General features: G+C 50.2%; 1 protein-coding gene and 1 long non-coding RNA gene across 5 annotated transcripts; one reads left to right on the top strand and one right to left on the bottom strand.

The window, feature by feature from the left end:
• Positions 1–7991: 7991 nt before the first annotated feature.
• Positions 7992–17673, top strand: LOC122374943 (protein FAR1-RELATED SEQUENCE 2-like). Of its 4 annotated transcripts, none has more exons than XM_043354023.1 (4): positions 7992–8106; positions 13399–14327; positions 16372–16512; positions 16932–17673. In XM_043354023.1, the coding sequence occupies exons 2-3, from the start codon at positions 13428–13430 to the stop codon at positions 16447–16449; spliced, it is 978 nt and encodes a 325-aa protein (XP_043209958.1). In that variant the 5' UTR covers positions 7992–8106; positions 13399–13427; the 3' UTR covers positions 16450–16512; positions 16932–17673. The 4 variants fall into 4 exon arrangements, with proteins under 4 accessions (XP_043209958.1, XP_043209959.1, XP_043209956.1 ...); XM_043354024.1 differs by having other exon boundaries at positions 16372–16522; XM_043354021.1 differs by having other exon boundaries at positions 14643–16512.
• Positions 17674–22296: 4623 nt separating this feature from the next.
• LOC122374938 lies at positions 22297–23209 on the bottom strand. Its single transcript, XR_006255307.1, has 2 exons — positions 22910–23209; positions 22297–22665 (listed from the first exon to the last, which is right to left on the bottom strand). It is a non-coding gene; the product is annotated as an uncharacterized LOC122374938 (long non-coding RNA).
• Positions 23210–24909: the final 1700 nt, after the last annotated feature.

Raw genomic sequence — 24909 nt, 5'->3', positions numbered from 1 at the left:
TACCACCATGGTTATATTGATTGATCTAGACTGCATTGTTATAAAGCTCGACGCATCTTAGGCCTGGATGGTGCGGACATTCGTAGAACGGTCCTACGTCCGTGGTCGAAGCCGTCTACTCTACATGTACCAAAAGACGCTAAGACCGGTGCAATAACGGCGACCCGACCCCGTCCCTGGCGATTCTACAGTAGGACTCTACTGTAGGACTCGTTAGGACCCAGGCCGAGTCTGACCCGTCTATTTTTAGGGAAACGGGGTGGGTGAATTGACAACCGAGTATACCGATGGTTAGAATTGATCCCGTCGTCGAGCGATGGTTGATTGACAGACAACACATGTTGTAGTGGGCGGATAAGCATCAGGGATAATGCCTGAACGTAGGCAAGCATAATTGGTCAGCCATATTGTTTAGGAATATAAAATCGTAACGGAGGTCCTTGAGGATATTATCTCTACATTACGAGGATTCACCACCAGTGAAAATTACTACTGTTAGATCAAGGCCCTTGTTAGATTAAACCCTCGGTCCCGGGCAACTCCAGGGAGCTGCAGTATCCGGCGGCCACCTCGTCGACTCGCAGGTCCTGTGGGCTTCCGTGATGCTTCAGTGCTTCACCCAGAGGCACGGGTAGAGCAGTAGGATATGGGGTGAGGTGTCTGTACGCCTCTTCATTGTAGGTACGACGCATACAGCGCCCAGTCCCATCGAAGCTCGATAATCGACCGTGACATATTCTTAATTGGCGGATCCAGGAAGCGGTCTTGAACACATCGGGGGGCATATACCCTAAATAAGGTTTCTGTGAATTAAAAAAAAAAACATCGGATTTCGATTGCTTGCGCACTACTGTGCACTTCTATCAATACACTTTTCCTCATAAAAGTTGTGAATTTTTCGTTTTATTCTCGAAAAACGATTTCGGACGCTGCCCCGGATGTGGGCCTGTGGGGGATAACATTGGCCTCAAATGCCTTCCCTTGCATCCGCCAGCGGGTTGCCCCGCCCTGAGCTTAGCTAAAAACGTCTTAAAATCCCACCAGAGAGCCGAATCCGATAACTCATCTCTGTCTGCCCGTCTAAATTACTACGCACCGTACGGCGCCCAGCCCCGTCGGAGCACTGAACCGACCGTGATATTTTTGGTTTTCCCCCATCCCCAGCTCCATTAGAAACGTTCTCTCTCCCCATCCAATTGCTCATGATGTCATTTCAAATTCAATACATACCTCATCTCTGTCTGCCCGCCCATTCATTGCACACCTTACGGCGTCCGGCACCGCCAGAAGGATCCTAGCGCGCTGAGTGGTTGCCTCCAGCCGCGTCATCGCGAGGCCCCGCGGGGCCCGCAAATGAATACATTGCGTGAATAGCCGTGTCGCCCCCCTGAGGGTAACAAGGGATTCGAAATCTATATTACTATTTGAACAGGATCCGTCTGTCTGTTTGTCCGCCACGCCGTGTAGTGGGTTCAATTTAGCCGGCCTACAGGGCAGACGGTATATCGTAGGGGGTTGAAATTTGCACACCTTATAGGTGACAGAACGGGTCAGTGCCTTTTCTAGGTTTCGGCTCGCTGGGGTGTATGGTTCGCGCGTGGGGCGCGCTGGAAGAACGCCAATGGAATTTTGATCGGTTCGTAGATCTTCATTGAGAGCCGGGGTCGACAAACTTTGTGAGCTAAATGCATGCCGATCGGCGGCGAGTGCCTCGCATTTATCGCGGAGGCGCGGATGGAGAGACGACTGAGCGGGCCGAGACTTGTATTGTAACTGTGGTTCTGATTCTGATTCGCCAGTGCCTGTGCGTTATATACAAGGTGGTTGCACAATCAAGGACCGGTCCGCCGACCCGCTGGGTCGGTGGACGGTGCCGACACGTGGGGGAAAGTGACGGCTATTTCTATGTAACAAAGCTTGAACGTGTACTCTCTTTATCATGATATGGAAGAAGGGAATCGGTCCCACATTATCTTCCCTCCCCCAGGGAAGCGTAGGGAACCGAAGCGATCATAACAAAGAGAGGAAACGTTTAGCTGACGGAGAAAGAAATTTCCATATGAGCGTATCACAAAATGGTATGAACAGATAAGTAAGTTTCGTGACAATTACACCTACTACCGGGCGATCCCTCCGCACTCTTGGCGGGGACCGTCCCTGGGCATCTCCATGGCCCTCGGCATCTCTGGCCGAATATCAATACAATATAATTTCAGTGAATTGACCACGATTAACGTATTTGAATGTTCATACCGACTTCAGAATATGCTCTTTTTATGCTTATTAGTGTCAAAGTGACACTGCAAAATGCAGGTAAAAATTAAGCGCATTTGCAATTTCTCCGTGAATTTTGGGGTGAGCAACCACAATGAAGCGCAACAAACGACAGAACACTGACGAAAACGGATAATGAAACAGTACGGTTTGTGAAACACATCGAAGTTAAAACAAATTTCACAGCACAATTTCACTGTCACTTTTTAACGAAAATACAGCAAAAGTTCATAATGGGTGAATTGTCTTGATTTTGGGTGTCAATTTGTCTTGAATTTAGCGTTGATATTTTTTTTCTCTTCTCTTCTCTCCTCCGATCTTGAGTCCTTCAGCGAGGTGGCGTCCATCACTCGATGATGCTGAGGAGGACGGCGCGGGCTGATGAGCCGTGCGCTGTCGGCGGGCTCCGTAGTAGTCCAGGGTAGCTGATGACGTTGCCGCATGGGCAGATGGTATTGCCGGGCAGAGCTACTCACTGGAGACGGTGATGTCGGACGATGACGAGTCCAGGATGGTCAGCTCCCTAGTCGATGACGTGACGTAGGGGCGATACACTGTCACGGAGCACGGACTAACCAGTCTGCGATGTCAGTGCAGATGTAGAGGCTGGGGTCCGTGGTGAGGGGCACAAGTCCCCTCGACCGCCGCTGCCACCATTATCGCGGAGGCGCGGAAGGAGAGAAGACTGAGCGGGCCGAGACTTGTATTCCAACAGTGGTTCTGATTCTGATTCGCCAGTGCCTGTGCGTTATATACAAGGTGGTTGCACAATCAAGGACCGGTCCGCCGACCCGCTGGGTCGGTGGACGGTGCCGACACGTGGGGGAAAGTGACGGCTATTTCTATGTAACAAAGCTTGAACGTGTACTCTCTTTATCATGATATGGAAGAAGGGAATCGGTCCCACACATTGGCGGATGGGCAAGTTTTAATTTGAATAAATAGTGGCGAGAGAATGTGTTGATTTTCGTTCAATGGGAAGGGTTTGTGATACAAGTATAAAAACGCACCGCGTTTGCCGCAATGCGTCACATTGGTCACAAGGCTCCATCTTCGTCGTAAATCGCACAGTTTTGTCAAATATGGTCCGATAAGGGTACAATTTGGTGCCAAGATGCATGCTTAATCGCCGGGTGAAAGTGCGCCGTATTTGCCGCAATGCGCAACATTTGTCACAATGCGCCATTTCCGACCAATAAGATTAAGCGTAATGGAATGGCACGAATAGGAGAAGGGATAGAATAACTATTAAAGCCCGATTAAAAAAAAAAAAATTTTGATCAAATTTTTATGTGACCTGACATGACCCAGTGGTAGGTAGTGGTAGTGGTAGTGGTAGGGGTAGTGGTAGGGGTAGGGTAGAGGTAGGGGTAGGAGTAGGGGTAGGGTAGTGGTAGTGGTAGGAGTAGTGGTAGGAGTAGTGGTAGGGGTAGGTGTAGTGGTAGGGGTAGTAGTAGGGGTAGTGGTAGTGGTAGTGGTAGGGGTAGTAGTAGGGGTAGGGGTAGTGGTAGGGGTAGGAGTATGGGTAGTAGTAGTGGTAGGGGTAGGGGTAGTGGTAGTGGTAGTGGTAGTGGTAGGGGTAGGGGTAGGGGTAGTGGTAGGGGTAGTGGTAGGGGGTAGTGGTAGGAGTAGTGGTAGGGGTAGGGGTAGTGGTAGGGGTAGTGGTAGTGGTAGGGGTAGGGGTAGTGGTGGAGGCAAAAGTAGAACAGTGGCCCGGGCTGATCCCATCGGACGAGAGGTGACCTAGGTGACCTGGCCTGACCCAAAGTGACCGGGGCTGACCCCTTTGACCCGACTTGACCCCGTACCACCCCACTTTCATCCAACGAAGCCCTCAGAACAGTTCTTTTTTAATTATCTTCACATTTCCGTCCATATCTATGCTTCTAGCCAACACATCGATTTGAATCGAACACCATTCGAAAGCAAATTGGCTGGTGCCGCAATTGTTTCCTACCACGCAGCAAAGCAAGTGGCGCAGCCGCTTGTCTATATTACTATTTAAACAGGATCCATCTGTCTGTCTGTCTGTTTGTCCGCCACGCCGTGTAGTGGGTTCAATTTAGCCGGCCTACAGGGCAGACGGTATATCGTAGGGGGTTGAAATTTGCACACCTTCTAGGTGACAGAGTGGGTCAGCGCCTTTTCTAGGTTTCGACTCGCTGGGGTACACGGTTCGCGCGTGGGGCGCGCTGGAAGAACACCAATGAAATTTTGATCGGTTCGTAGATCTTCATTGAGAGCCGGGGTCGACAAACTTTGCGGACTAAATGCATGCCGATCGGTGGCGAGTGCCTCGCATTGGCAGATCGGCAAGTTTTAATTTGAATAAAAAGTGGCGAGAGAATGTGCTGATTTTCGTTGAATGGCAACAGTTTGTGATAGGAATTTACAAATGCACCGCGTTTGCCGCGAGGCGTCACATTGGTCACAACACGCCATTTTTGCCGCAACTCGCACAGTTTTGTCAAATATGGCCCGATAAGGGTACAATTTGGTGCAAGGGTGCATGCTCAATCGTCGGGTGAAAATGCGCCGCGTTTGTCGCAATGCGCCACATATGCCACAAAGCGCCATTTCCGACAAATACGATTAAGCATTAAGCGTAATAGAATGGCACGAATAGGGGCAGGGCTGGGAACAATTTAAGTCTGATATTTTAGTACTGATTGGATCCAATTATTCTGTGACCTGATATGACCCAGCGGTGTAGTAGTGGTAGCCGGTAGGGGTAGTAGTAGGGGTAGTAGTAGGGGTAGTAGTAGGGGTAGTGGTAGGGGTAGTGGTAGGGGTAGGAGTATGGGTAGTAGTAGTGGTAGGGGTAGTAGTAGGGGTAGTGGTAGGGTAGTGGTAGGGGTAGGAGTATGGGTAGGAGTAGTGGTAGGGGTAGGGGTAGTGGTATGGGTAGGGGTAGTGGTAGGGGTAGTGGTAGGGGTAGGGGTAGGGGTAGTGGTAGGGGTAGTGGTAGGGGTAGGGGTAGGGGGTAGTGGTGGAGGCAAAAGTAGAATTGTGGCCCGGGCTGATCCCATCGGACGAGAGGTGACCTATGTGACCTGGCCTGACCCAAAGTGACCGGGGCTGACTCCCTTGGCCTTTCTAGACCCCGTATCAGCCAAATTTCATCCAACAAATCCCTCTGAAGTTCTTATTTAATTCTCTTCACATTTCCGTCCATATCTATGCTTCTAGACGACACATAGATTTGAAACGAACACCATTCGAAAGCAAATAGGCTGGTGCCGCAATTTTTCCCTACCACGCAGCAAAGCAAGTGGCGCAGCCGCTTGTCTATACTACTATTTGAACAGGATCCGTCTGTTTGTTTGTTTGTCTGTCCGCCACGCCGTGTAGTGGGTTCAATTTAGCCGGCCTACAGGGCAGACGGTATATCGTAGGGGGTTGAAATTTGCACACCTTATAGGTGACAGAACGGGTCAGCGCCTTTTCTAGGTTTCGGCTCGCTGGGGTGCACGGTTCGCGCGTGGGGCGCGCTGGAAGAACGCCAATGAAATTTTGATCGGTTCTTATATCTTCATTGAGAGCCGGGGTCGACAAACTTTGTGAGCTAAATGCATGCCGATCGGCGGCGAGTACCTCGCATTGGCGGATGGGCAAGTTTTTAATTTGAATAAAAAGTGGCGAGAGAATGTGTTGATTTTCATTCAATGAGAATAATTTATGATACAAGTATAAAAGTGCACCGCTTTGCCGCAATGCGTCACATTGGTCACAGGGCGTCATTTTTGCCGCAACTCGCACAGTTTTGTCAAATATGGTCCGATATGGGTGCAATTTGGTGCCAAGATGCATGCTCAATCGCCGGGTGAAAATGCGCCACGTTTGTCGCAATGCGCCACAGATGCCACAAAGCGCCATTTCCGACAAATACGATTAAGCGTAATGGAATGGCACGAATAGGGGCAGGGCTAGGAACACTTTAAGTCTGATATTTTAGTACTGAATGGATCCAATTATTCTTTGACCTGGCATGACCCAGCGGTGTTGGTAGGGATAGGGGTAGGGGTAGGGGAAGGGGTAGTGGTAGGGGTAGTGGTAGGGGTAGGGTAGTGGTAGGGGTAGGGTAGTGGTAGGGGTAGGGTAGTGGTAGGGGTAGGGGTAGGGGTAGTGGTAGGAGTAGTAGTAGGGGTAGGGGTAGTGGTAGGGGTAGTAGTAGTGGTAGGGGTAGTAGTAGGGGCAGTAGTAGGGGTAGTGGTAGGGGTAGTGGTAGGGCCGGTAGGGGTAGTGGTAGGGGTAGTGGTAGGGGTAGGAGTATGGGTAGTAGTAGTGGTAGGGGTAGGAGTAGGGGTAGTGGTAGGGGTAGGGGTAGTGGTGGAGGCAAAAGCAGAACAATGGCCCGGGCTGATCCCAGCGGACGAGAGGTGACCTATGTGACCTGGCCTGACCCAAAGTGACCGGGGCTGATCCCTTTGACCCGTCTTGACTCCGTATCACCCAAATTTCATCCCAAAACACCCTCAGAACAGTTCTTTTTTAAATTCTCTTCACATTTCCGTCCATATCTATGCTTCTAGACGACACATCGATTTGAATCGACCACCGTTCGAAAGCAAATTGGCTGGTGCCGTAATTTTTTCCTACCACGCAGCAAAGCAAGTGGCGCAGCCGCTTGTCTATATTACTATTTGAGGAAGGCGTAGTTTCTGCCTATTACGAAGGTCGCGACATGGTGCTACGTAGCGCGGGTTACAGGTCACACCGTTGCACCTACCGCGCTGAAATTTGCGCAAGTTATAGAACAAGGATGGACAACGTGCCTTTGAGCGGTCTCGGCTCGATCGGATCGATAGCCACCATAGACTTTACATGTATAAATTGGCTGGCAAAAACGGGCGAAAATGGCTAAATTTGCCCGACACGGGTCCGTTCCCCGTGCAATATCTCGGTAGCCGTGCGCCCGATCGGCACGGGGAAAACAGCATCGTGTAGAGAATCGAACGGGCAATCGAATAGTGTGCGGTGCAGGGGTGGCACGCGCCACGTGCAAGTGTGAGGGCAATTTCATTTCAAAAAGTGCCATTTTAAACGGATTTTGGATTTTATTTTATTTTCCCGTGACCATCAGACTGAGAGAGTTGAAACAACGTCAATTGCCAAGAGAAATGTACCGCCTCTCATGGAAAAATTGTGGACAGCTAATTGATCAAAAACAATGTGGAAAAATCGCTGAATTAAAATGGTATTTGTCCATAATGTGCCACTAAAAAGATACACGGGATTTGCTGCTTAACCTGATACGCTTGACAATTGAAATTGCTATCATTGGAAAGAGCATTCAATTCTCTCCAAGATCCAATCATCACGTTTGCATGACAAGCAACAGTATTCTTAAAAATATAAATGTTTTAAACCTCTGCAAAACGATTTTTAGCGAAAAGGAAGCGTGTTTATGAAGTCAGAAGTACAATTACTCAAAACGCCACCGACTGTGTATTTCACGTCGGTTCTGAGTAGATTTACACACCAACCGGTACCTGCTTATTTCACGTCAACTCTCGGTTCTGAGTAGTTTTACACACGGCTTTGCATGGGATTAAATGACGTCCGACTGGAGTAGTTTTAAGCACAGGGGAAAATGCGACCAAAATCACGTCAGATCGAAGTAGATTTACTCCAGCGGCTTGACGTGCTAAAATCACGTCCAGTCTGTGACGTAATGGGGCCTGCGCATGCGCACAAAGTCCCGCGCGAATTAACAAAGAAAGGGTTGCGTCGGCGGCGGGACGAGGGGTGCGCGTTTTTCTTTCCGCGTCCGTTCGGCTGGGGACCGGTTGGCGAGCTGGAGGCGTCTGTGGTGAATCTGGAGTGTTGAGGGTGAGCAATTTGCTGAAAGCATGATTTTTGTTGACAATGGTTAGTGTAGTACACAAATGATACTTGAATTCCTAGCGTAAGTACTTACCTGTACTTTGATTTGATCAATGTCAATGTAGAATTAATTGCAGGCAGTTTCAGTTGGCTTGATTGACCCAAGGGAGGCTGAGGCTATGATACAAAAGTTGTGTTATTTGTTTGCTATTTTGCTATGCTATTTTCTAATGCTTTTTTGTAAGCTAGCAGTTTTCATTGTGGCCCAGTTGATGAGATAGCTTTCTCGTAAAATAGTATTATCCAGGCAGCTCGGTGTTTACACTGTGACGTCAGCATGGCCTGTGCGTAATTTTTTGTGATGCCACCTGGTACTTATCTTTGCATTGCATCACCTAGCTAGTTTGTGGTCTCGTCTCTCTGAGCTATAATTCATTTCATCCTAAGTCGATATGTGCGGAACAATCAATTAAAAATATTACTGCTAAATCAAAACCCTGTGCCATGAGTGACATGCTGCCAGCACCTACTAGGACTAGGTATTGTAAGGAGCACCCCTTGTGTGGCACCTGGGCCATGTTTTAATGTGTTATGCTACCCGATGCTAGCAGGCACTGGTGTTCAGTTTCTATGGAAATGTAAAACAAAATTGGCAATTCTGCTTTAGTTTCCATGGAACCTTAGTGCCAATACCTGGGTAGGGTCAGTGTTGTCATGAAACAGGGCCCGATGTGTGCTCATAATAATTTTGTTGATATGGCTTAAAATATTTTGCAGCGTCGTAGTAAAAATAAAATTAATCTCATAAAATGAATGATCTCCCACTTGAATGTATTTTATTCAACTTTCCGAAAATTGACCCTTACTATAAAAAGAACTTTCTTTGTATTGCTTGATTTTACAATTGGAATGTCCAATGTAAAATGCATCCTTTAACCATCTTCAAATTCACCAGTCAAATTCTAGCTGCTATGAACATTCCTTCCACTCTCCAGTGCCACTGCAAGTCCCAAGGCTTGGCAGTTGGCCCACCCCTGCCCTCGCCCCTCTGCATGCAAAAACCCTCACCCTGCCCTCGGCAGCTAACCCCTGCGCATGGAAGATGGATTTACCTCTGCCCCTGGATGTGGCCAAACCTCCGTCATTAGTGCTGCTGCCCATTTCACTCACACCCTGGCCCTTGTGGCCCCATATCTGCTCCTGGAGGCCTTGCCCCTGGCCCTGTTGGTCTTACCCATGCTCCTGGAAAATCTGTCCTTGCCCCTTCAGACCCATACAGTGATTGCACTCACATCCCAGTTCCTTACAGCCCTTGCCTTGTCCCACATGGCCCTTCCTTTGCTCCTAGATCTACTCCTGCTCCTGACACTCACACACCCCTGTCCATTACAGCCCTTGCCCTGCCCCTGTTGGTCCCTGCCCTGCCCCTGGTGGTCCCTCCCCTGCCTCTGGCTGATCTACCCCTGCCCATGGTGGCCCTTCTAGTGGTGGTCCTATCCCTGCCCCTGTCTGTACTACCCCTGCCCCTGGTTGTTCTAGCCTTTGGCCCTGGTTGCCCCAGCACCTACTCCTGTCTCTGGTGGCCCCATCCCTGCCCCAGGTGGTTCTCCCCTGCCCTTGTTGGCCTTAACCCTGTGCCCCTGGTGTACCGAACTCTGCCACTGGTGGCCCTAATCATGCCCCTGGTGGTCCCAACTCCCATCCCTGCCCCTGGTTGCCCTAGCCCTTATTGCTGCCCCTGGTTGTCCAAGCTCCTGGTGGCCCTATCCCTGCCCCGGCCCTGGTTGCCCTAGCACCTACTCCTGCCCATGGCAGCCCTATCCCCACCCCTCCCCTTGGCTGCCCTAGCCCCTACCCTTTCCCTGATTGCCCCCAGCTCCTGGTGGCCCTATCCATGCCCCTGATGGCCCTATCCCTGCTCCTGGTGGTCCTACCCTGCTCCATGGTGTCCCCATCCCTGCCCCTAGTGGTCGTGCCCCTGGTCGCCCTACCTACTGCTGGTCCTAGCCCTACCCTGGCCATGGTTTCCCTGCCTCTGGCTGCCCTAACCCTGTCCCTGGCTGCCGTAACCCTGCCCCTGGCTGCCCTAACCCTGCCCCTGGCTGCCCTAACCCTGCCCCTGGTCACTGGTGGACCTACCCCTGCCCCTGGTGGCCCTATCTCTGCCCCTGGCTGTCCTAGGCCCTCGCCCTGCCTTTGGTGGCCCTACCCTGCCCATAGTTGCCCTAGTACCCTACTCCTCCCCTGACCCCTGGTGGTCTTACTCCTGCCCCTGGTTGCCCTAGCCCTTACTGCTGTCCCTGGTTATCCTAGCTCCTGGTGGCCCTATCCCTGCCCCTGGTTGCCCTAGCCCTACCCTTGCCCATGGCAGCCCTATCCCCACCCCTCCCCTGGCTGTCCTAGCCCCTACACTTTCCCTAAATGCCTCCAGCTCCTGGTGGCCCTATCCATGCCCCTGATGGCCCTATCCCTGCTCCTGGTGGTCCTACCCCGTACCCTGCTCCATGGTGTCCCCGTCCCTGCCCCTGGTTGCCTTACTTACTGGTGGTCCCCTACCCCGGTCATGGTTTCCCTGCCCCTGGCTGCCCTAGCCCCTGTCCCTGGCTGCCTTAGCACTGCCCTGCTCCTGGTTGCCCTACCCCTGCCCGGTGCCCCTTGGTTGCCCTAGCCCTGCCCCTGGTGGCCCTATCTCTGCCCCTGGCTGTCCTAGGCCCTCTCCCTGCCTTTGATGGCCTTACCCTGCCCCTAGTTGCCCTAGTACCCTACTCCTCCCCTGGTGACCCTATCCCTGCCCCTGGTTGCCCTAGCACCTACTCCTGCCCATGGCAGCCCTATCCCCACCCCTCCTGGCTGCCCTAGCCCCTACCCTTTCCCTGATTGCCCCCAGCTCCTGGTGGCCCTATCCCTGCTCCTGGTGGTCCTACCCCGTACCCTGCTCCATGGTGTCCCCGTCCCTGCCCCTAGAAGTCGTGCCCCTGGTCCTAGCCCTACCCTGGCCGTGGTTTCCCTGCCCCTGGCTGCCCTAGCCCTGCCCCTGGTTGCCCTACCCCTGCCCCTGGCTGCCCTAACCCTGCCCCTGGCTGCCCTAACCCTGCCCCTGGCTGCCCTAACCCTGCCCCTGGCTGCCCTAACCCTGCCCCTGGCTGCCCTAACCCTGTCCCTGGCTGCCCTATCTCTGCCCCTGGCTGTCCTAGGCCCTCGTCCTGCCTTTGGTGGGGCGCCCAAGCCCCTACCGCTGGCCTGGTTGACCTAGCTCCTGATGGGACTATCCATGTGTCTGGTGGCCCTTACCCTGCCCCTGGTTGCCATAGCCCCTAACCCTGCATTGGTTGTCATAGCCCCTCACCCTGCATTGGTTGCCATAGCCTCTAACCCTGCATTGGTTGCTAGAGCCCCTAACCCTGTATTGGTTTCCTTAGCCCTTACCCTTGCCCAGGCTGCCCTAGCTCCTGGTGGCCCTATCCCTGCCCCTGGTTGTCCTACTCCAGCATCTGTTGGCCCTATCCCTGCCCCTGGTTAACGTAGCACCTTGCCCTGCCCTTGGTGGCCCTGACCTTGCTCCTGGGCCTGGTGGCACCCACTCTTGTCCCTGGTGGCACCATCCCTGCTTGCCCTAGCTCCCACTCTTGTCCCTGGCGGCCCATCCCTGCCCCTGCCCTTGTTGGCCTTAATCCCCTGTCCCTGGTGGCCTTAACCTCTGCCCCTGGTGGCCCTAACTATACCACTGCCCCTGGTTGCCCTAGCTCCTTATGGCCCTTTCCCTGTCCCTGGTGGTCCTACCCCTGCCCCTGGTTGCCCTAGCACCTATCCCTGTCCCTGGTGGTCCTACCCCTGCCCCTGGTTGACCTAGCACCTATCCCTGTCCCTGGTGGTCCTACCCCTGCCCCTGGTTGCCCTAGCACCTACTCCTGCCCCTGGCGGCCCTGCCCCTGGTTGTCCTAGCTCCTTATGACCCTATCCCTGTCCCTGGTGGTCCTATCCATGCCCCTGGTTGCCCTAGTAGGTACCTACTCCTGCCCCTGTAGTCCTACCCTTGCCCTTATTGGCCCTAACCCTGTCCCTGGTGACCTTAACCCGCGCCCTGGTGGGGTCTGTTTATAACGCGACCTGGTGGGGGGCTATTTCCCCCCCTCTCGTATCTCCGAAACTACTGGACGGATCCGCAAAATTCAAACGGCGTTCGAAAGGCCTGTCAAATTTGCTGAGGGAAACCAAATTTCATTGACCTCGGGGTCACCGATGACGTCACAGGTCAGGTCAAAGATGAAATGTTTCACCGTTCACGGGTCATCTAGGGAATGCGCTATAACACCGAAGAAAACGCATTTTGTCGAGAATCAGCGATAGGGCGTCAGTTGCCTAGTACATATGTTGCTATAAGAGGTCACTGACATTACCAGGTCAGGTCACAGGTCAGGTCACCAAGGGTCACAGGTCAGGTCACATGAACCTAACTTTAGGTACTAAGGTTGTGTGATGCATGTTTTATGGCCAATTTTTCATTTCCAACTCAATGGTGTTGGTTATAAGGCTATCAGGTACGGCTTAGGTCACTTTCTGGTCAAGGTCAGGTCAAAAAAGGTAAAAAAGGTCAAATTTTAAAGTTGATAGTTTTGCATGAATGGGTATTGGTTGACCTAGCCCCTACCCTTTCCCTGATTGCCCCCCCCCCCCAGCTCCTGGTGGCCCTATCCATGCCCCTGGTGGCCCTCCCTCCCTATCCCTGCCTCTGGTGGTCCTACCCTGGTCCATGGTGTCCCCGTCCCTGCCCCTGGTGGTCCTAGCCATACCCCTGCCCTGGTTTCCCTGACTCTGTCCCTAGTTGCCCTAACCCTGCCCTGGTAGTCCTACCCCTGCCTCTGGCGGCCCTTACAGCCCTGGCACTCACACTGTCTGTCTGCCTGTCTCTGTCTGCCTGTCGGTCGTTCCGTCCGTCCGTCCGCCCGCCCAACTCTTGCTCCTGGTGATCCAGTCAATGCTCCAGGGGACCATGCGCTCCCCTTGTTCCGTGTGATCCTTCGTTTAGCCCTGGTCCTGGCTTACTTGGACCCACTGTTGGTTCTACATGCTTTTAGCTGCCCTATTACGGCTCTGCCTCTGCCCCTGGTGACTCTGTTCCTAGCTTCTGGTCTAGTCCTGTTGATTTTCGGCTTTCCATGCTAGTGTACCCGCCCCCTGGCCACTATCAATGCTGTGTCTCTGTCATGTCTGATGTCATGTCACAAATTAGGCATTTTCACAAATCGCAGAATGTTGCTTTTGCTGTACATGTTTAATGTTTATGTTTTGCTGTTTCAGACGACCGGCATCTTGTGGACAGCAAAGACATGGCCGCGTTAAAGGCAGGTGACTCTTTCTCTTCTTTTGGCGATCTGGAAGCGTGCATTAGTGTTCTGGAAAAGGAAACAAATTCAAAATTTTTCAAGTCCAGTTCAGTGACACTTCGTAGCTTCTTGCAATCGTCCCCTGGTCACTACATTTCAAAGACAATCTCAAACAGGGATGACAAGGATGCTTTCATAGAGGAAAAGAAGTATCGTTTGATTAAGTTGGCGTGCACTCACGGGGGACGGAAGTACGCCGGTAAAGCCGATCGTGTGCGAAGCACAAAGACTAAGAAGTTAGACTGTCCCGTGCTCATCACCGTGATATTGGACAAGTCCTTGAAACTTGTGGTGAAAGAACTTAACCTCGAGCATTCTCACACAGTTTCCAAGGCTAGTTTCATGCTCGAGCCTGAGAACCGCCGCCTCACGGAGGACGAAAAGGAAGTTGCCCGACAGTTCCATCGGGTCGGTGCTGACAAAAAGCGTATCCGCCAGCACATGCTAGATCAGTATGGGAAAGTGCTTACTCGCCACGACCTGAACAACGTGTTGCGCGTACCGAAAAATGGACAACCTGATCTGGAAGCCGCTATTTCCATTCTGAGCGAGCGCGGATTTGCATCCACTGTCGTCGAGGATGCCGGTACTGTCTGCGGCCTTTTCTTTCAGGACCAGGAGATGCGGAGCGCCTACGAGAAGTTTCCTGACCTTCTCCTCATGGACTCGACCTACAAACTTCTGGACATCCGGACGCCAGTCTTCACGATTCTCACTGTAGATTCGTTTGGACGTGGCGTCCCTCTCGCCGTCTTCCTGGTGACCAACGAGACGGCTCACATGATTGGCGCCATGCTTCGTGTTTTCCGGGAACACAACACAGCTGCAGCATCTATCACCAAAGTAAACATGCGTGTAGAATAAATGGGTCATACAAATTGATACTATTTGATCATGTAAGATCAGTTACTCGGCTGGCTTAAGATGTATATTGTATAAGGTACATGCATCAAATACTTTTCGGCATTCACGCGTTATTATGTTTTTTTTCATAGAATATCGTCCAACTAGTACCCTGCGCTATGCCATGTTGCAGGGCGAATAAATTCGAAATCGGCCTTATGTCGATCATCACGTTCAGAGGCTAAGCCTGATTAGGTGTTAGGATAAGAGCTGTTTCACAAGTGTCAATTAATGAGCTGCAACTTCTGTTTTCAGGTGTGGCTGACCGACAAGGACCGTGCGGAGAAAGCTGCCATCAAGGACGTCTTCCCGGACTGCGACCAGTTCCTCTGCAGCTTCCACGTCCTGCAGTCCTTCAGAAGAGAGCTGAACCTCGCCAGCGTGGAGAAGGGAGAGCGAGAGCGAATTCTGGGGGTTCTGCAGCAGCTCGTCTTCGCCAGTTCCGAGACTGAGTATAGGCGTCTCCGTGAAGACATCAGACATCCTGCCACAGACAGATATCTCAAGGACAACTGGGACGAAATTAGAGGGGAATGGGTGCGAGGTCTGTCTGGGGCAGCCATGTCTGGTGTCTTCACAAACAACCACCTAGAGTCGCTTCACGGCAAAATGAAGTCTGTCTGCAGAACTAACGACACTCTGCCAAACTTCATTCAGTCCTACCTGACCGTCTTGACCACAGTGCGTGCCGACAGGAACGCGGAGATTCATGCAGAGGTCAACAAACGACCAACCAGCTGTCGCTTCGCCGAACTGGACCAATACCAGCGTCACGTAACCTCGTTTGCCTTGTCCCTTTTGCAGGACGAGCTGGTGGAGTCTGCCACCGTAACACTGGTCGACTCACCGGGAGGGCTGACTGCATGTGACCGGGCGGGAAGGGTGGCCGTTAGCTCCACAGCGTGCGACTGCCTCTTCTACCGGCACTACAGCCTGCCCTGTCGCCATATCATGGCAGTGCGACTCGAGCAAGGCATGTGTCTATTTTCTCAGGAGCTGGTGGGGCAGAAATGGCTTTTGTCGTTCGCTGCCGATCACCTGGAGGCCCAGCTGGATTGTCGAGTACCATTCGCTCCGTCTGTGTCCACCCGCTCACTGCCACCAGGGAAGCCTCCACGGACGGAGCGTGAGCGGTACCGGCAGCTGCTCAACGTCACCTCGCAGATCGCATCCGTGGGCTGCGAGCTCACCGGAGCAGAGCACCGCCAACTCCTGGATAAACTTACCAGCATGCTCCACTTTTTACAGCAGCGCCGCTCCTTCCTCATCGTAGAAGAAGTCGATGGCGTGCCAACTAACGACTCTGATTTGCCCATGACAGATGCACCGCCCAGCGATGTAGCCGACGCCGACCTGACTGATATCCACTCTCCAACAGGTGGACAGTCACAGCCGACCGGGAGAGCTCTGCTCACTGCAACCAGCAGATCAAGGCCAGCAGAAGATGAGCGACCTAACTTTGACATATTTGCCGGCTTTTTCGACAGTCCACTGCGGCTTGGCGCTGCTCCACCTGCTGAGATCCCATCTCCTGATCAGGTGTCTTGCTCTTCTCGTCCCACCGCTCAGGGTTATAAGCCGGCAGTACCATCGCCACTGACCAAAACACGTACGCCTGATTACAGCGGCCGAATGACACCACGCCGCGTAGTGGTGTCTCCTTCGTGGGCTGGATCGCCGGCGGAAACCCCTAATCGCGGCATTTTTACAGGGGTAATGTCGCCGTCAGTGGTCGCCCCTCGGGCTGGCTCACACGGCGCCACCAAGCCTCTTGCAGCTCGCAGAAATCTTGTGTTCCCGTGTGGCCCCTCTGACGCGCCGTCTGGCTCTGGACTTGTCCACAGGTCGCAGTCGCAGTCTCCGTCACAGTGTGATGACGCTGGTCGGGCGGAAGTTTCCCTGTCCCCGATTATCGGCATCGGCCCGTCTCCCATAGTTGGGGTCCCCCCCGTAAGGACGGTGACTGTGCCACCTTCCGTTGCAGGTCCATCCACCTCTCGGATCTCAACTCATGATGCGAGGAACGTGCAGCTGCACACGCTCACCATGCCACCAAGGGTAGCTAAGAACCGCGGACGGCCCAAAGGCAGCAAGACGACTGTGATAGGAGCGCTAAGAAAATGAGGTATGCTCATGTAAACGGATACTATAGCGTTTGTTACTGATTTTATTGTATTGTACTACAAATTACAATACAACACAATACAATTCGTCTTAATCTACCTAATACTAGAACAACGTGCGTAATGTCTGTGGGTTTAATATGGCCTTGGGTTTAATACCATTCCGTACCTTGTGAAGCACGACCTAAATGTCAAATGATATTATAGTTATGCATGCATTCAAATTATGTCACTTCGAAAACCGCGGCATTGGTAGCATGACTCCTAAAAGCGTAGCACATTTCCGTTGAGTAATTTGTTTTGTGGTGCTTTTATCATTGTGTGTGTGTGTCCGTATTTAAACGACGGTGATTATCTCCATACCCAGTACCCACTGGCATTTCTGTAAATGTGTTTTGTTAATTACCGACTACGTCTTCAGCCGATCCGGATGCTGGCGAGCTGGTGGACCTGAAGGCGACAGGCAGACCGTAGCAGTAGCAGAAGCTCTTCAGTTGACCCGAGGACGCCGGCCTTGTCTCGCATCAAATGACAATCCCGCGCGAAATGACACCAGCCAAGACAACGACGAATACGACAACGAACCTTTTTGTATATACGCAATTTGTACCGTTTTGTACCTGTAGCTTTTATGAGCTTAAATGTGTTGTCTTTCAATTTGATTAGAACAACATATCTAGTCAAGCAGTGCCGCGATGTCGCGAAGAAATCTTGTGTATCTCTCAAAAGCGTTGATCTCTGCCTGCCACCCACTCAGGACAAGTTACGACCGTGTTTACTGTTTTGTACATATGACTGGATTAAACCTCGCACATCTCTTTGGTTATTCATTTGCCAACTTATCTTTACTGTGCCAGTTAAGTTTAGAGCGAATTACCTTTTTTGGAGTCAACATGGGATACGGCCGTGCAAAAAAAAAACCGTTCTTTCCATAATGTACATTCTAACAATTCCAAAAGTATCTCTCTTCGCCTTCTTCCGTGTTTTGTTTGTTTAATGTACATTGGAATGTATGTAGACATCTGGAATTTCCGCCGACTGCTGCTGTTTAGAATGGGATGCATCGATATGTGTTGTATGAGTGAATGGAATGGGTGCGAGCTCACGTCTGATTATCCAAGTTGGGCCTTTGGTCCAAAGCTTTAATATAAATCAGAAAAGTCGACCGAACTTTGAGCATGGATGGCACATGATTGTGATGGGTTCGATAAAGGTTTCACGGCGCGATATGTTGGACTTCCTTGAGCTCCGCACGTACGACCGCGGTCCACACACACCGAGAGTCGATACCCATCTGTGTATTTGGCCTTGGCCCGTGACCCACGCCCCTCGCAGGCCTCGCAACAGCTGACTCACGCCATGATCGCGCCCCGCGCCGCTCCGATGGCAGAAGCGTACCTAGCTCGAACTCACGGGTCGAACATAAACGTGCACACGATGGTCCCGTTACCGTACACTCGAATAATTATACATATGTAAATGCACAGGCGTCACCCGCTTTTATTGGTATGGGTCTCATGACTGGTTTGAGAATATCAAAGCCAAATGTCGAAAACATTGGATTAACTCGAGGACGACCAGACCTATATCATGGATGAAGTATCCTATATAACGAGACCGATTTCTAAATATGACCAACCAGTCCAGATTATCCGCTGTTTCAGGTGACTGAAAGCACGTAACACCATTACACCCCATGCTCATTTCTTACCGGGGCATTATCAACCGATGACGAAGCTTAGGTACTGCATCACGCACCCGAGCAGTAACAGCTCTTTCCAAAAGTGGAAGCTCAATCGCTGCGACAATGCACAATCCCGATATTGAACTGCATGCCGGGGCGCTGACTTCGTGGTTTTCAGTTTGAAGATTCTTGTAAAACCGTTCGTAGCCGGTTTGCGATTTTAAGAAACTCGTTCCTGTTGCTAGCGCATGTGTATCCTACTGCCTTGCTCTTTCATTACGACACCACCCGACCGATTTACGGTGGTTGGTGCTTCACCACCAAACCCACATCGTAAGACAAACTAAAGCTCCATCGTAAGCTCACACAGAGACCGCCTTCCGTAGTCTGAGGCGTTGCCTACCGTTCTAAGGGATGCCTTGTCGGCCAAGATTTTGGCATGGGCGACAGGAAGACGAAGTAAAAGAGAACAATTTGGCCACTTACATAGCGTCGATACATAGTTAGCATGTCGTAGAAAATGACCATTTTACCTTCCGTTCGTATAGCCTCTCATATGTTCATACATCTGAATATCGGACAAGCGTGAGAAAGGTTCCGCAAGCAAATACTGCACCTCATTTACGTCTCGGGGCATCGCCTACTGCAATCAGCACTTCCAATCCTAACATTTCGCTTAGACATTGCGTTGCGTTTAACCTGTGTTACCACCTGTGGCACTGTTCGTGGTGACCTGGCAAGTGGGTCCGGTATACCCATGCATAACGTCCTGCGGAGTGCGGGTGCGGCAAGTCCGGGACCACACTATCGGATTTTGCTGTACAGCTGGGGCCCTGGGCTCCGGGTGATAGTGTTCATTTGGAGCAAGGAGGAACGCTTACCCCCCCCCCCTCCCCCAAATTGTGTCAGGCCGAGCCGCAAATGCAGATACCGCAATGCTAGGACACCAGCTGATCAGCGAGACGGCATGTACCGTCCGTCAGACCATCGGCGGCGAAACGGGGAGGGCACCGGGGCACCGTGTCCCCTTTGATTTTGGCATTTTAACATTAGCCCTATGGGCGTTGCATGGAAAGAATGGGACCAAAAGTCGGCAGTGCCCCCCCCCCCTTAATTGAAGGTGTTCCGCCGCCACTGCGTCGGACACTGCGTTCTTCCCGCCGCCCACACGTGGCGCCTGGGAAGGGGAGGGGAGCTGACTACGGTGGTATAACGTAACGAAGTCCCGGAATTGCTCGTTTGCTCGTCCCGGTTACTCGTTTCTCCACCTGGCTGGCCCGGAGCTTCGCCTCGATCCAGCGGGTTTTCGATTGGGGTCTCCCGACTTCACGTTGTCTCTGGCTGCCCGGCGCTCCTGGATCGCCTTATGGAGGTCCGCGTGGAGGGCCCACGGCATGGTGTCTTTCCTAGCTCCCCGGGGAACAAAACAACCATGATATTCCTGAACAGGCATCAGCACCCCGAAAAACCTCATGGCAGCCACACTTAACGACGTTCTAACAGGTCCCGATGTTCCCGTGTGGGTCATTGAACTGACCAATGACCTAAGATCTTAAAATTGGGTATCATCGGCTTCCTCTCGTCACGGGCAACACGCTCGTTTTTTTTCCGCGAAGCTCTAGCTCGATCAGGGGCCAAAAGGCAATGGGGTGGGGGTGGGGGGCGTCGTTGGACCCCCTTATACATTCGCGGCTTGCAAAACATCAATACGAGCGAATCACGGGTTAAATCACGTCAGAAGTACTCCGCACTTCAGAAACACCAGTTAGCCTTCCTGATTAAATCACGTCAAAACTACTCCGCACTTCAGAAACACCAATCAGTCTTCCTGATTAAATCACGTCAGAACTACTCCCGACGTAGCATACGCATGGAGGCGTCATGGTGTAAATCGACTCAGATCCGAGTAGATTTTAGCGCGACCGGTCCGTGTGTAAACTCCCGACGTAACATACGCATAGAGTCGTCATGGTGTAAATCGACTCAGATCCGAGTAGATTTTAGCGCGCGACCGGTCCGTGTGTAAATCGACATGCAGAAGTCGATCTACTGCAAAGCGGTTTCCTGTGTATTTCTACTCAAATCTGAGTCGATCTAATCAGGAGACCTGCTTTGTGTAAATCTACTTCGAAGTTGATTTAAGCAACAGGCTGCCAGTTATTAAATGACGTTCTAGACTCGAAATACACGCGTCCTAGCGAAAATTATCTACGCCTTTCATTTGTCTTAAAACTACGCACCTCAATTATAAAGCACATTTGACAGATTCTGAAGTGGAAAGCATGCTTATCAGACACGGGCACCTCGATGCGGTGGATATTTTTTCCACAAACCAAAACGTTTAGCCGTCAAAAAGCAATCGACCGAAATGGATAGATAACCGAACCGACACAAGAACAACCGAACACCCGCCGATCGTAAGTACCCCTTTTCGCGTTGCGGAGCACGCGGGTCACCCTAGTTCGATTACCAAAATCAAAAGCGATTATGAAAATTGTAATTGCTATAAACATATGTTTCAGTTTACCCAGGGGGGTTCGCTCCCGTGCCTTCAGCATTACGAAAAGCATATTTACGTCTGGACAACGAGTTGCGTTGGAGAGGCCGGAAATAGTGGCGATTTCTGGACCGCAAGAATGGACCGTCATTGGAATGATTCTTTTTCAAACCGTGCACTGTTTTTAGCCGGAATTTAATAGTTACTACAAAATATTTTTGTCATTACATTTGGCTAAGAATGAATGCCATCAGGGAAGGTTTTACTGCCGCTGCATTTTGTCCAGAAACATATAGTGCTGTTATATTGCAGTTTTTGCGCTTTTGTTACAAAATATGAAGCGAACATGCATCAGGCTCTCGTCCATCCACTAAGAAGTTATTAAATATTTTGTTTTGTGTATTCCAAGAGGAGAGGAAACTATTTTATTTGTGCCTTCATTGAGAATTGAAGATCGATCATTAAATTTTCAAGGCAGTTAATCAATCAAACCAAGCATTTAGTCATTCTCGTATAGCAGTGGCTATAAGAAGAAAAGGTTGATAAATACTGAAGTTCAGTCATCTTACTTCAACTTGGCAGCAAGATCCCAGAGGATAAAGGATATAAAAAGTATACCTATCCTGTAAATCAAAGCATTTTGGTGCCTGCAAAGGCTTGCGTTATTTGTGGTGTGCTCGCGGAGTGAGGCTTTGGGCGTTTTTGTTGTGTTTATGTGGAGATTGAATATAACTGTGACCCTGTGTTTGTTTGTGTATTTACTACAGTCAAACATCACATTCACATAAAATACTCACCTAGCTCATAGGTGTACCCTGCAGAATTTGTACTTGTTGATGTCTGGAGCATGAACAAAGCACTAAAGTATCTCAATTATCATTTCCCACATTTTCTGAGCATCTAACATGGCAATACAGCAGTGCAGAGCAGCTTCAGAGAAGAAACACTTTCAATGCACAGACTGACACCAGCCACCCAATGAGCCAGTTCCTCATTTGGCTGTTTCCATGGATGCGGCTTGGCAAAGGTGAGCTAACTTGGCAACGGCTTGACGCGAGCTGTTTTTAAGTTGTTAGCAGGTAAGATTGAGTCATGGTGAGTATCTATCATATAACTGGGTGCTTCTGCTATGAGTAGATTGCAAATATGTGTGATGATTGAGGTTAGGTTAGGTTAGTCAGGGCCCTGTTTCACCAGTGATAGCAGCACGCTGCTTATACACGTGTCAAATTGGGTTTCCATGGAAACATCAACAGGCCCATTGCTCCAACACTACCACAAGTGTGACGTCAGTTCGTGCAATTGGATAGCAGCGTGGTAGCAGCATCCCGTGAAACACCGCCCTGGTCACATTTTTTATGGACACCTGGCAAATTAACTAAAAACTAGCATAACCTAATCTAACCTGACCAAACTAAACCTACACAACTACTAACTATAGGCACTAAGCACCTAAGTTCTTGTGCCTACATCTCATACCAACTCAAAATAAAGTTCCTTGCTGGAAGATAACCCTCCAGTACATTTTATAACATCCCTGTGAAGAAGACTAATACTTCTAAATCCTGAGTCACACTTCTGGCCATCCACAGAAAGAAGCGCTGAGAGCTTTGCTATTGTATATTGGACCAAAGATCATTGTCACGAATGACTATTAACACGTATTATATGATCATATCGTTGCATGGCTTGTCACATTCACAATTTTACTGAAATCCTTTTTCAAGAAATGCAAAGTTTCATTTGCCAGACACTTGAGTAATGCACATTACCATCTGCATAGCAAAGTAAAGCTGCCTGAGTTCGCTCATTCTAGATTTTTTCACTTCATAGTCAGCGCTTCATAGTTATAATCTTGCTGTTATAAGTTATAATTAATTATTCATCCCAATACATCAATAGACAATATGCAATCATCATCAGCAAACATTTTCTGGCTTGATACTGCTCGGCGTACTCTTCAGTATTGATCTCCTGCAATAATATGGCTTGTTTTTAGCCAATAAGCTCTTTTAATTTTACTTTTATTGCTGATAAGTGAGCCAGATCAACCTGCGTTTATCAACCAACATTTCATAACTTCAACTTGATCTTGCTCAGGACGATCAGGACCTCTCTTAGCCTCCTCCTGGATACTTGGGATTGTTTTCAGTCAACATGCTTCTTTAATATGCTATAAGTCAATCACAAGAGATTTAAGACATCCAACAAAACGTACACGAGTACACGAGTACGAAAACCTCCAGATGAACTCGAAAAAGGCCTTGGAACAGAGCCAAGTGGAGAGCCCAAGTGGTGCTCCGTTTGTTTGTTTACAATAATAGTAGTACTGATGTATTGTTTTAGGACTCTAACGTTCGGCTTATAAAAATTGAAACATTTTTACAAAATCTGTAAGGCAAGTAATATTTCTCTGAAAGAACTAAAATATTCAAAAGCCAAACACTATGAAATACAGGAATCGGAGCGAAAAAGTAACCCAAAAAACCAGCCTAATCACCGACTCCTAAAACTGCGACAAAATCAGCACTTTTCCCCGCAACTCGTTGTCCAGACGTAAATATGCTTACGAAAAATGGCAACAATCCGTGAGCAGCATCAGCGCTCACGCACATGTTCAAGGAAAACGACGTGTGATGGACTGCTGACGACGGCCCTCTCCACCAATCAGCGCTCGGCATCTCGAGCGCTGATTGGCTGGTAGCAAACGCGTCATATGTGGGTCTCATTTTTTGCGATCAGTGAACGCGTTATTTAATACACAGTGGCCTATGGAGAATGGCACGCGATTCCAGGACAAATCTTCGTATGGCATTTCTTCGTCGCGCAATTCTTCGTCCGCATTTCTTCGTCCGCAAATCTTCGTCGGCGCATTTATTCGTGTCGCATTACTTCGTCTCGCATTTCTTCGTAGGTGCAAAAATTCGTAGCGCATTTCTTCGTATCCGCATTTCTTCGTCGGCGCATTTCTTCGTCAAGCATTTTTTCGTCCACGCATTTCTTCGTCTACGCAAATCTTCGTCCGCATTTCTTCGTCCACGCAAATCTTCGTCTGCGCAAATCTTCGTCCGCAAATCTTCGTCTCCGCAAATCTTCGTCCGCAAATCTTCGTCCGCATTTTTTCGTCCACGCATTTCTTCGTCTACGCAAATCTTCGTCCGCATTTCTTCGTCCACGCAAATCTTCGTCCCCGCAAATCTTCGTCCGCAAATCTTCGTCCGCAAATCTTCGTCCGCAAATCTTCGTCCGCAAATTTTCGTCCGCATTTTTCGTCCACGCATTTCTTCGTCCAATCAAATCTTCGTCCGCAAATCTTCGTCCGCAAATCTTTGCCTGCGCTATCTTCGTCTCCGCAAACATTCGTCCACAAATGTGGTTCAATAAAACCATGGAGAAATATCAGACAGTCAAGTGAATGACGAATTTAATGCAAGGAATGGATAAGCAAAACTTTTGAAGACAGGTAGATGAGGTCAGTCAGGTGAAGCTATTGTATTTGGGAGCCGACAATCGTAACATTCCTCATTTGTGTCCCGGACATTCTTTTTTTTGCGGTCGTTGAATGACAATATAATCTCTTGTACCCTCGCCGGCATAGGCGGCGGAACGGGGAGGGCACCGGGGCACCGTTCCCCTCTTTAATTTTGGCCTTTTAACAGTAGCCCTACAGTGTTCCATTTTTCAGACTTTTTGGTGGCAAATTACACCTAATGGGGAAAATACTTTCATCCCTAAAATACGAATGACCGACTTAGCTTCCTCTCTGAAAAAAAAGTTTCATGTATTTCCAACAGCCAGTTTACATGTCACTTGACAGGTTGATGCACCCACATTTTTGTTTCACAACCTGTCAAGATTCTGACATGAAATCCTGGTTTATCAGTTGGCATACAAATTGGCATTATACCATTTTGCAAATGCACTTTGGTTATTTATTTCCTTTTTTCTCATCCTACGATTTTTTTTTCTCCGTCAGCACACCCATCCAAAATCCAATTTTAGAACACTGTAGCCCTATGGGCGTTGCATGGAAAGCATATTGGACCAAAAGTCGGCAGTGTCGTGCCCCCCTTAATTGAAGATGTTCCGCCGCTACTGCCCGCCGGACCTATTTGTTTTCTACGGTACACGCCGGCCGAGGGGGCGGGTACGACCCCCCCCCATCGCCGTTTCGCCACTGGTGGAGCTAGCGCGTCGCGGAAAAAATACGAGCGTGTG

Source organism: Amphibalanus amphitrite, unplaced genomic scaffold (assembly GCF_019059575.1).
Source record: "Amphibalanus amphitrite isolate SeventyFive unplaced genomic scaffold, NRLGWU_Aamphi_draft 001744F_arrow, whole genome shotgun sequence".
NCBI lineage: Eukaryota > Metazoa > Arthropoda > Thecostraca > Balanomorpha > Balanidae > Amphibalanus > Amphibalanus amphitrite.
This window is presented reverse-complemented; position numbering and strand designations above follow the sequence as displayed.

Excerpts from the sequence above, each read along its gene's own strand:
- LOC122374943 (XM_043354021.1), top strand. The coding sequence starts at position 13,428 with ATGGCCGCGTTAAAGGCAGGTGACTCTTTCTCTTCTTTTGGCGATCTG. Across the intron at positions 14,328-14,642 it reads CTGCAGCATCTATCACCAAA|GTGTGGCTGACCGACAAGGA; the intron begins GTAAACATGCGT and ends TTCTGTTTTCAG.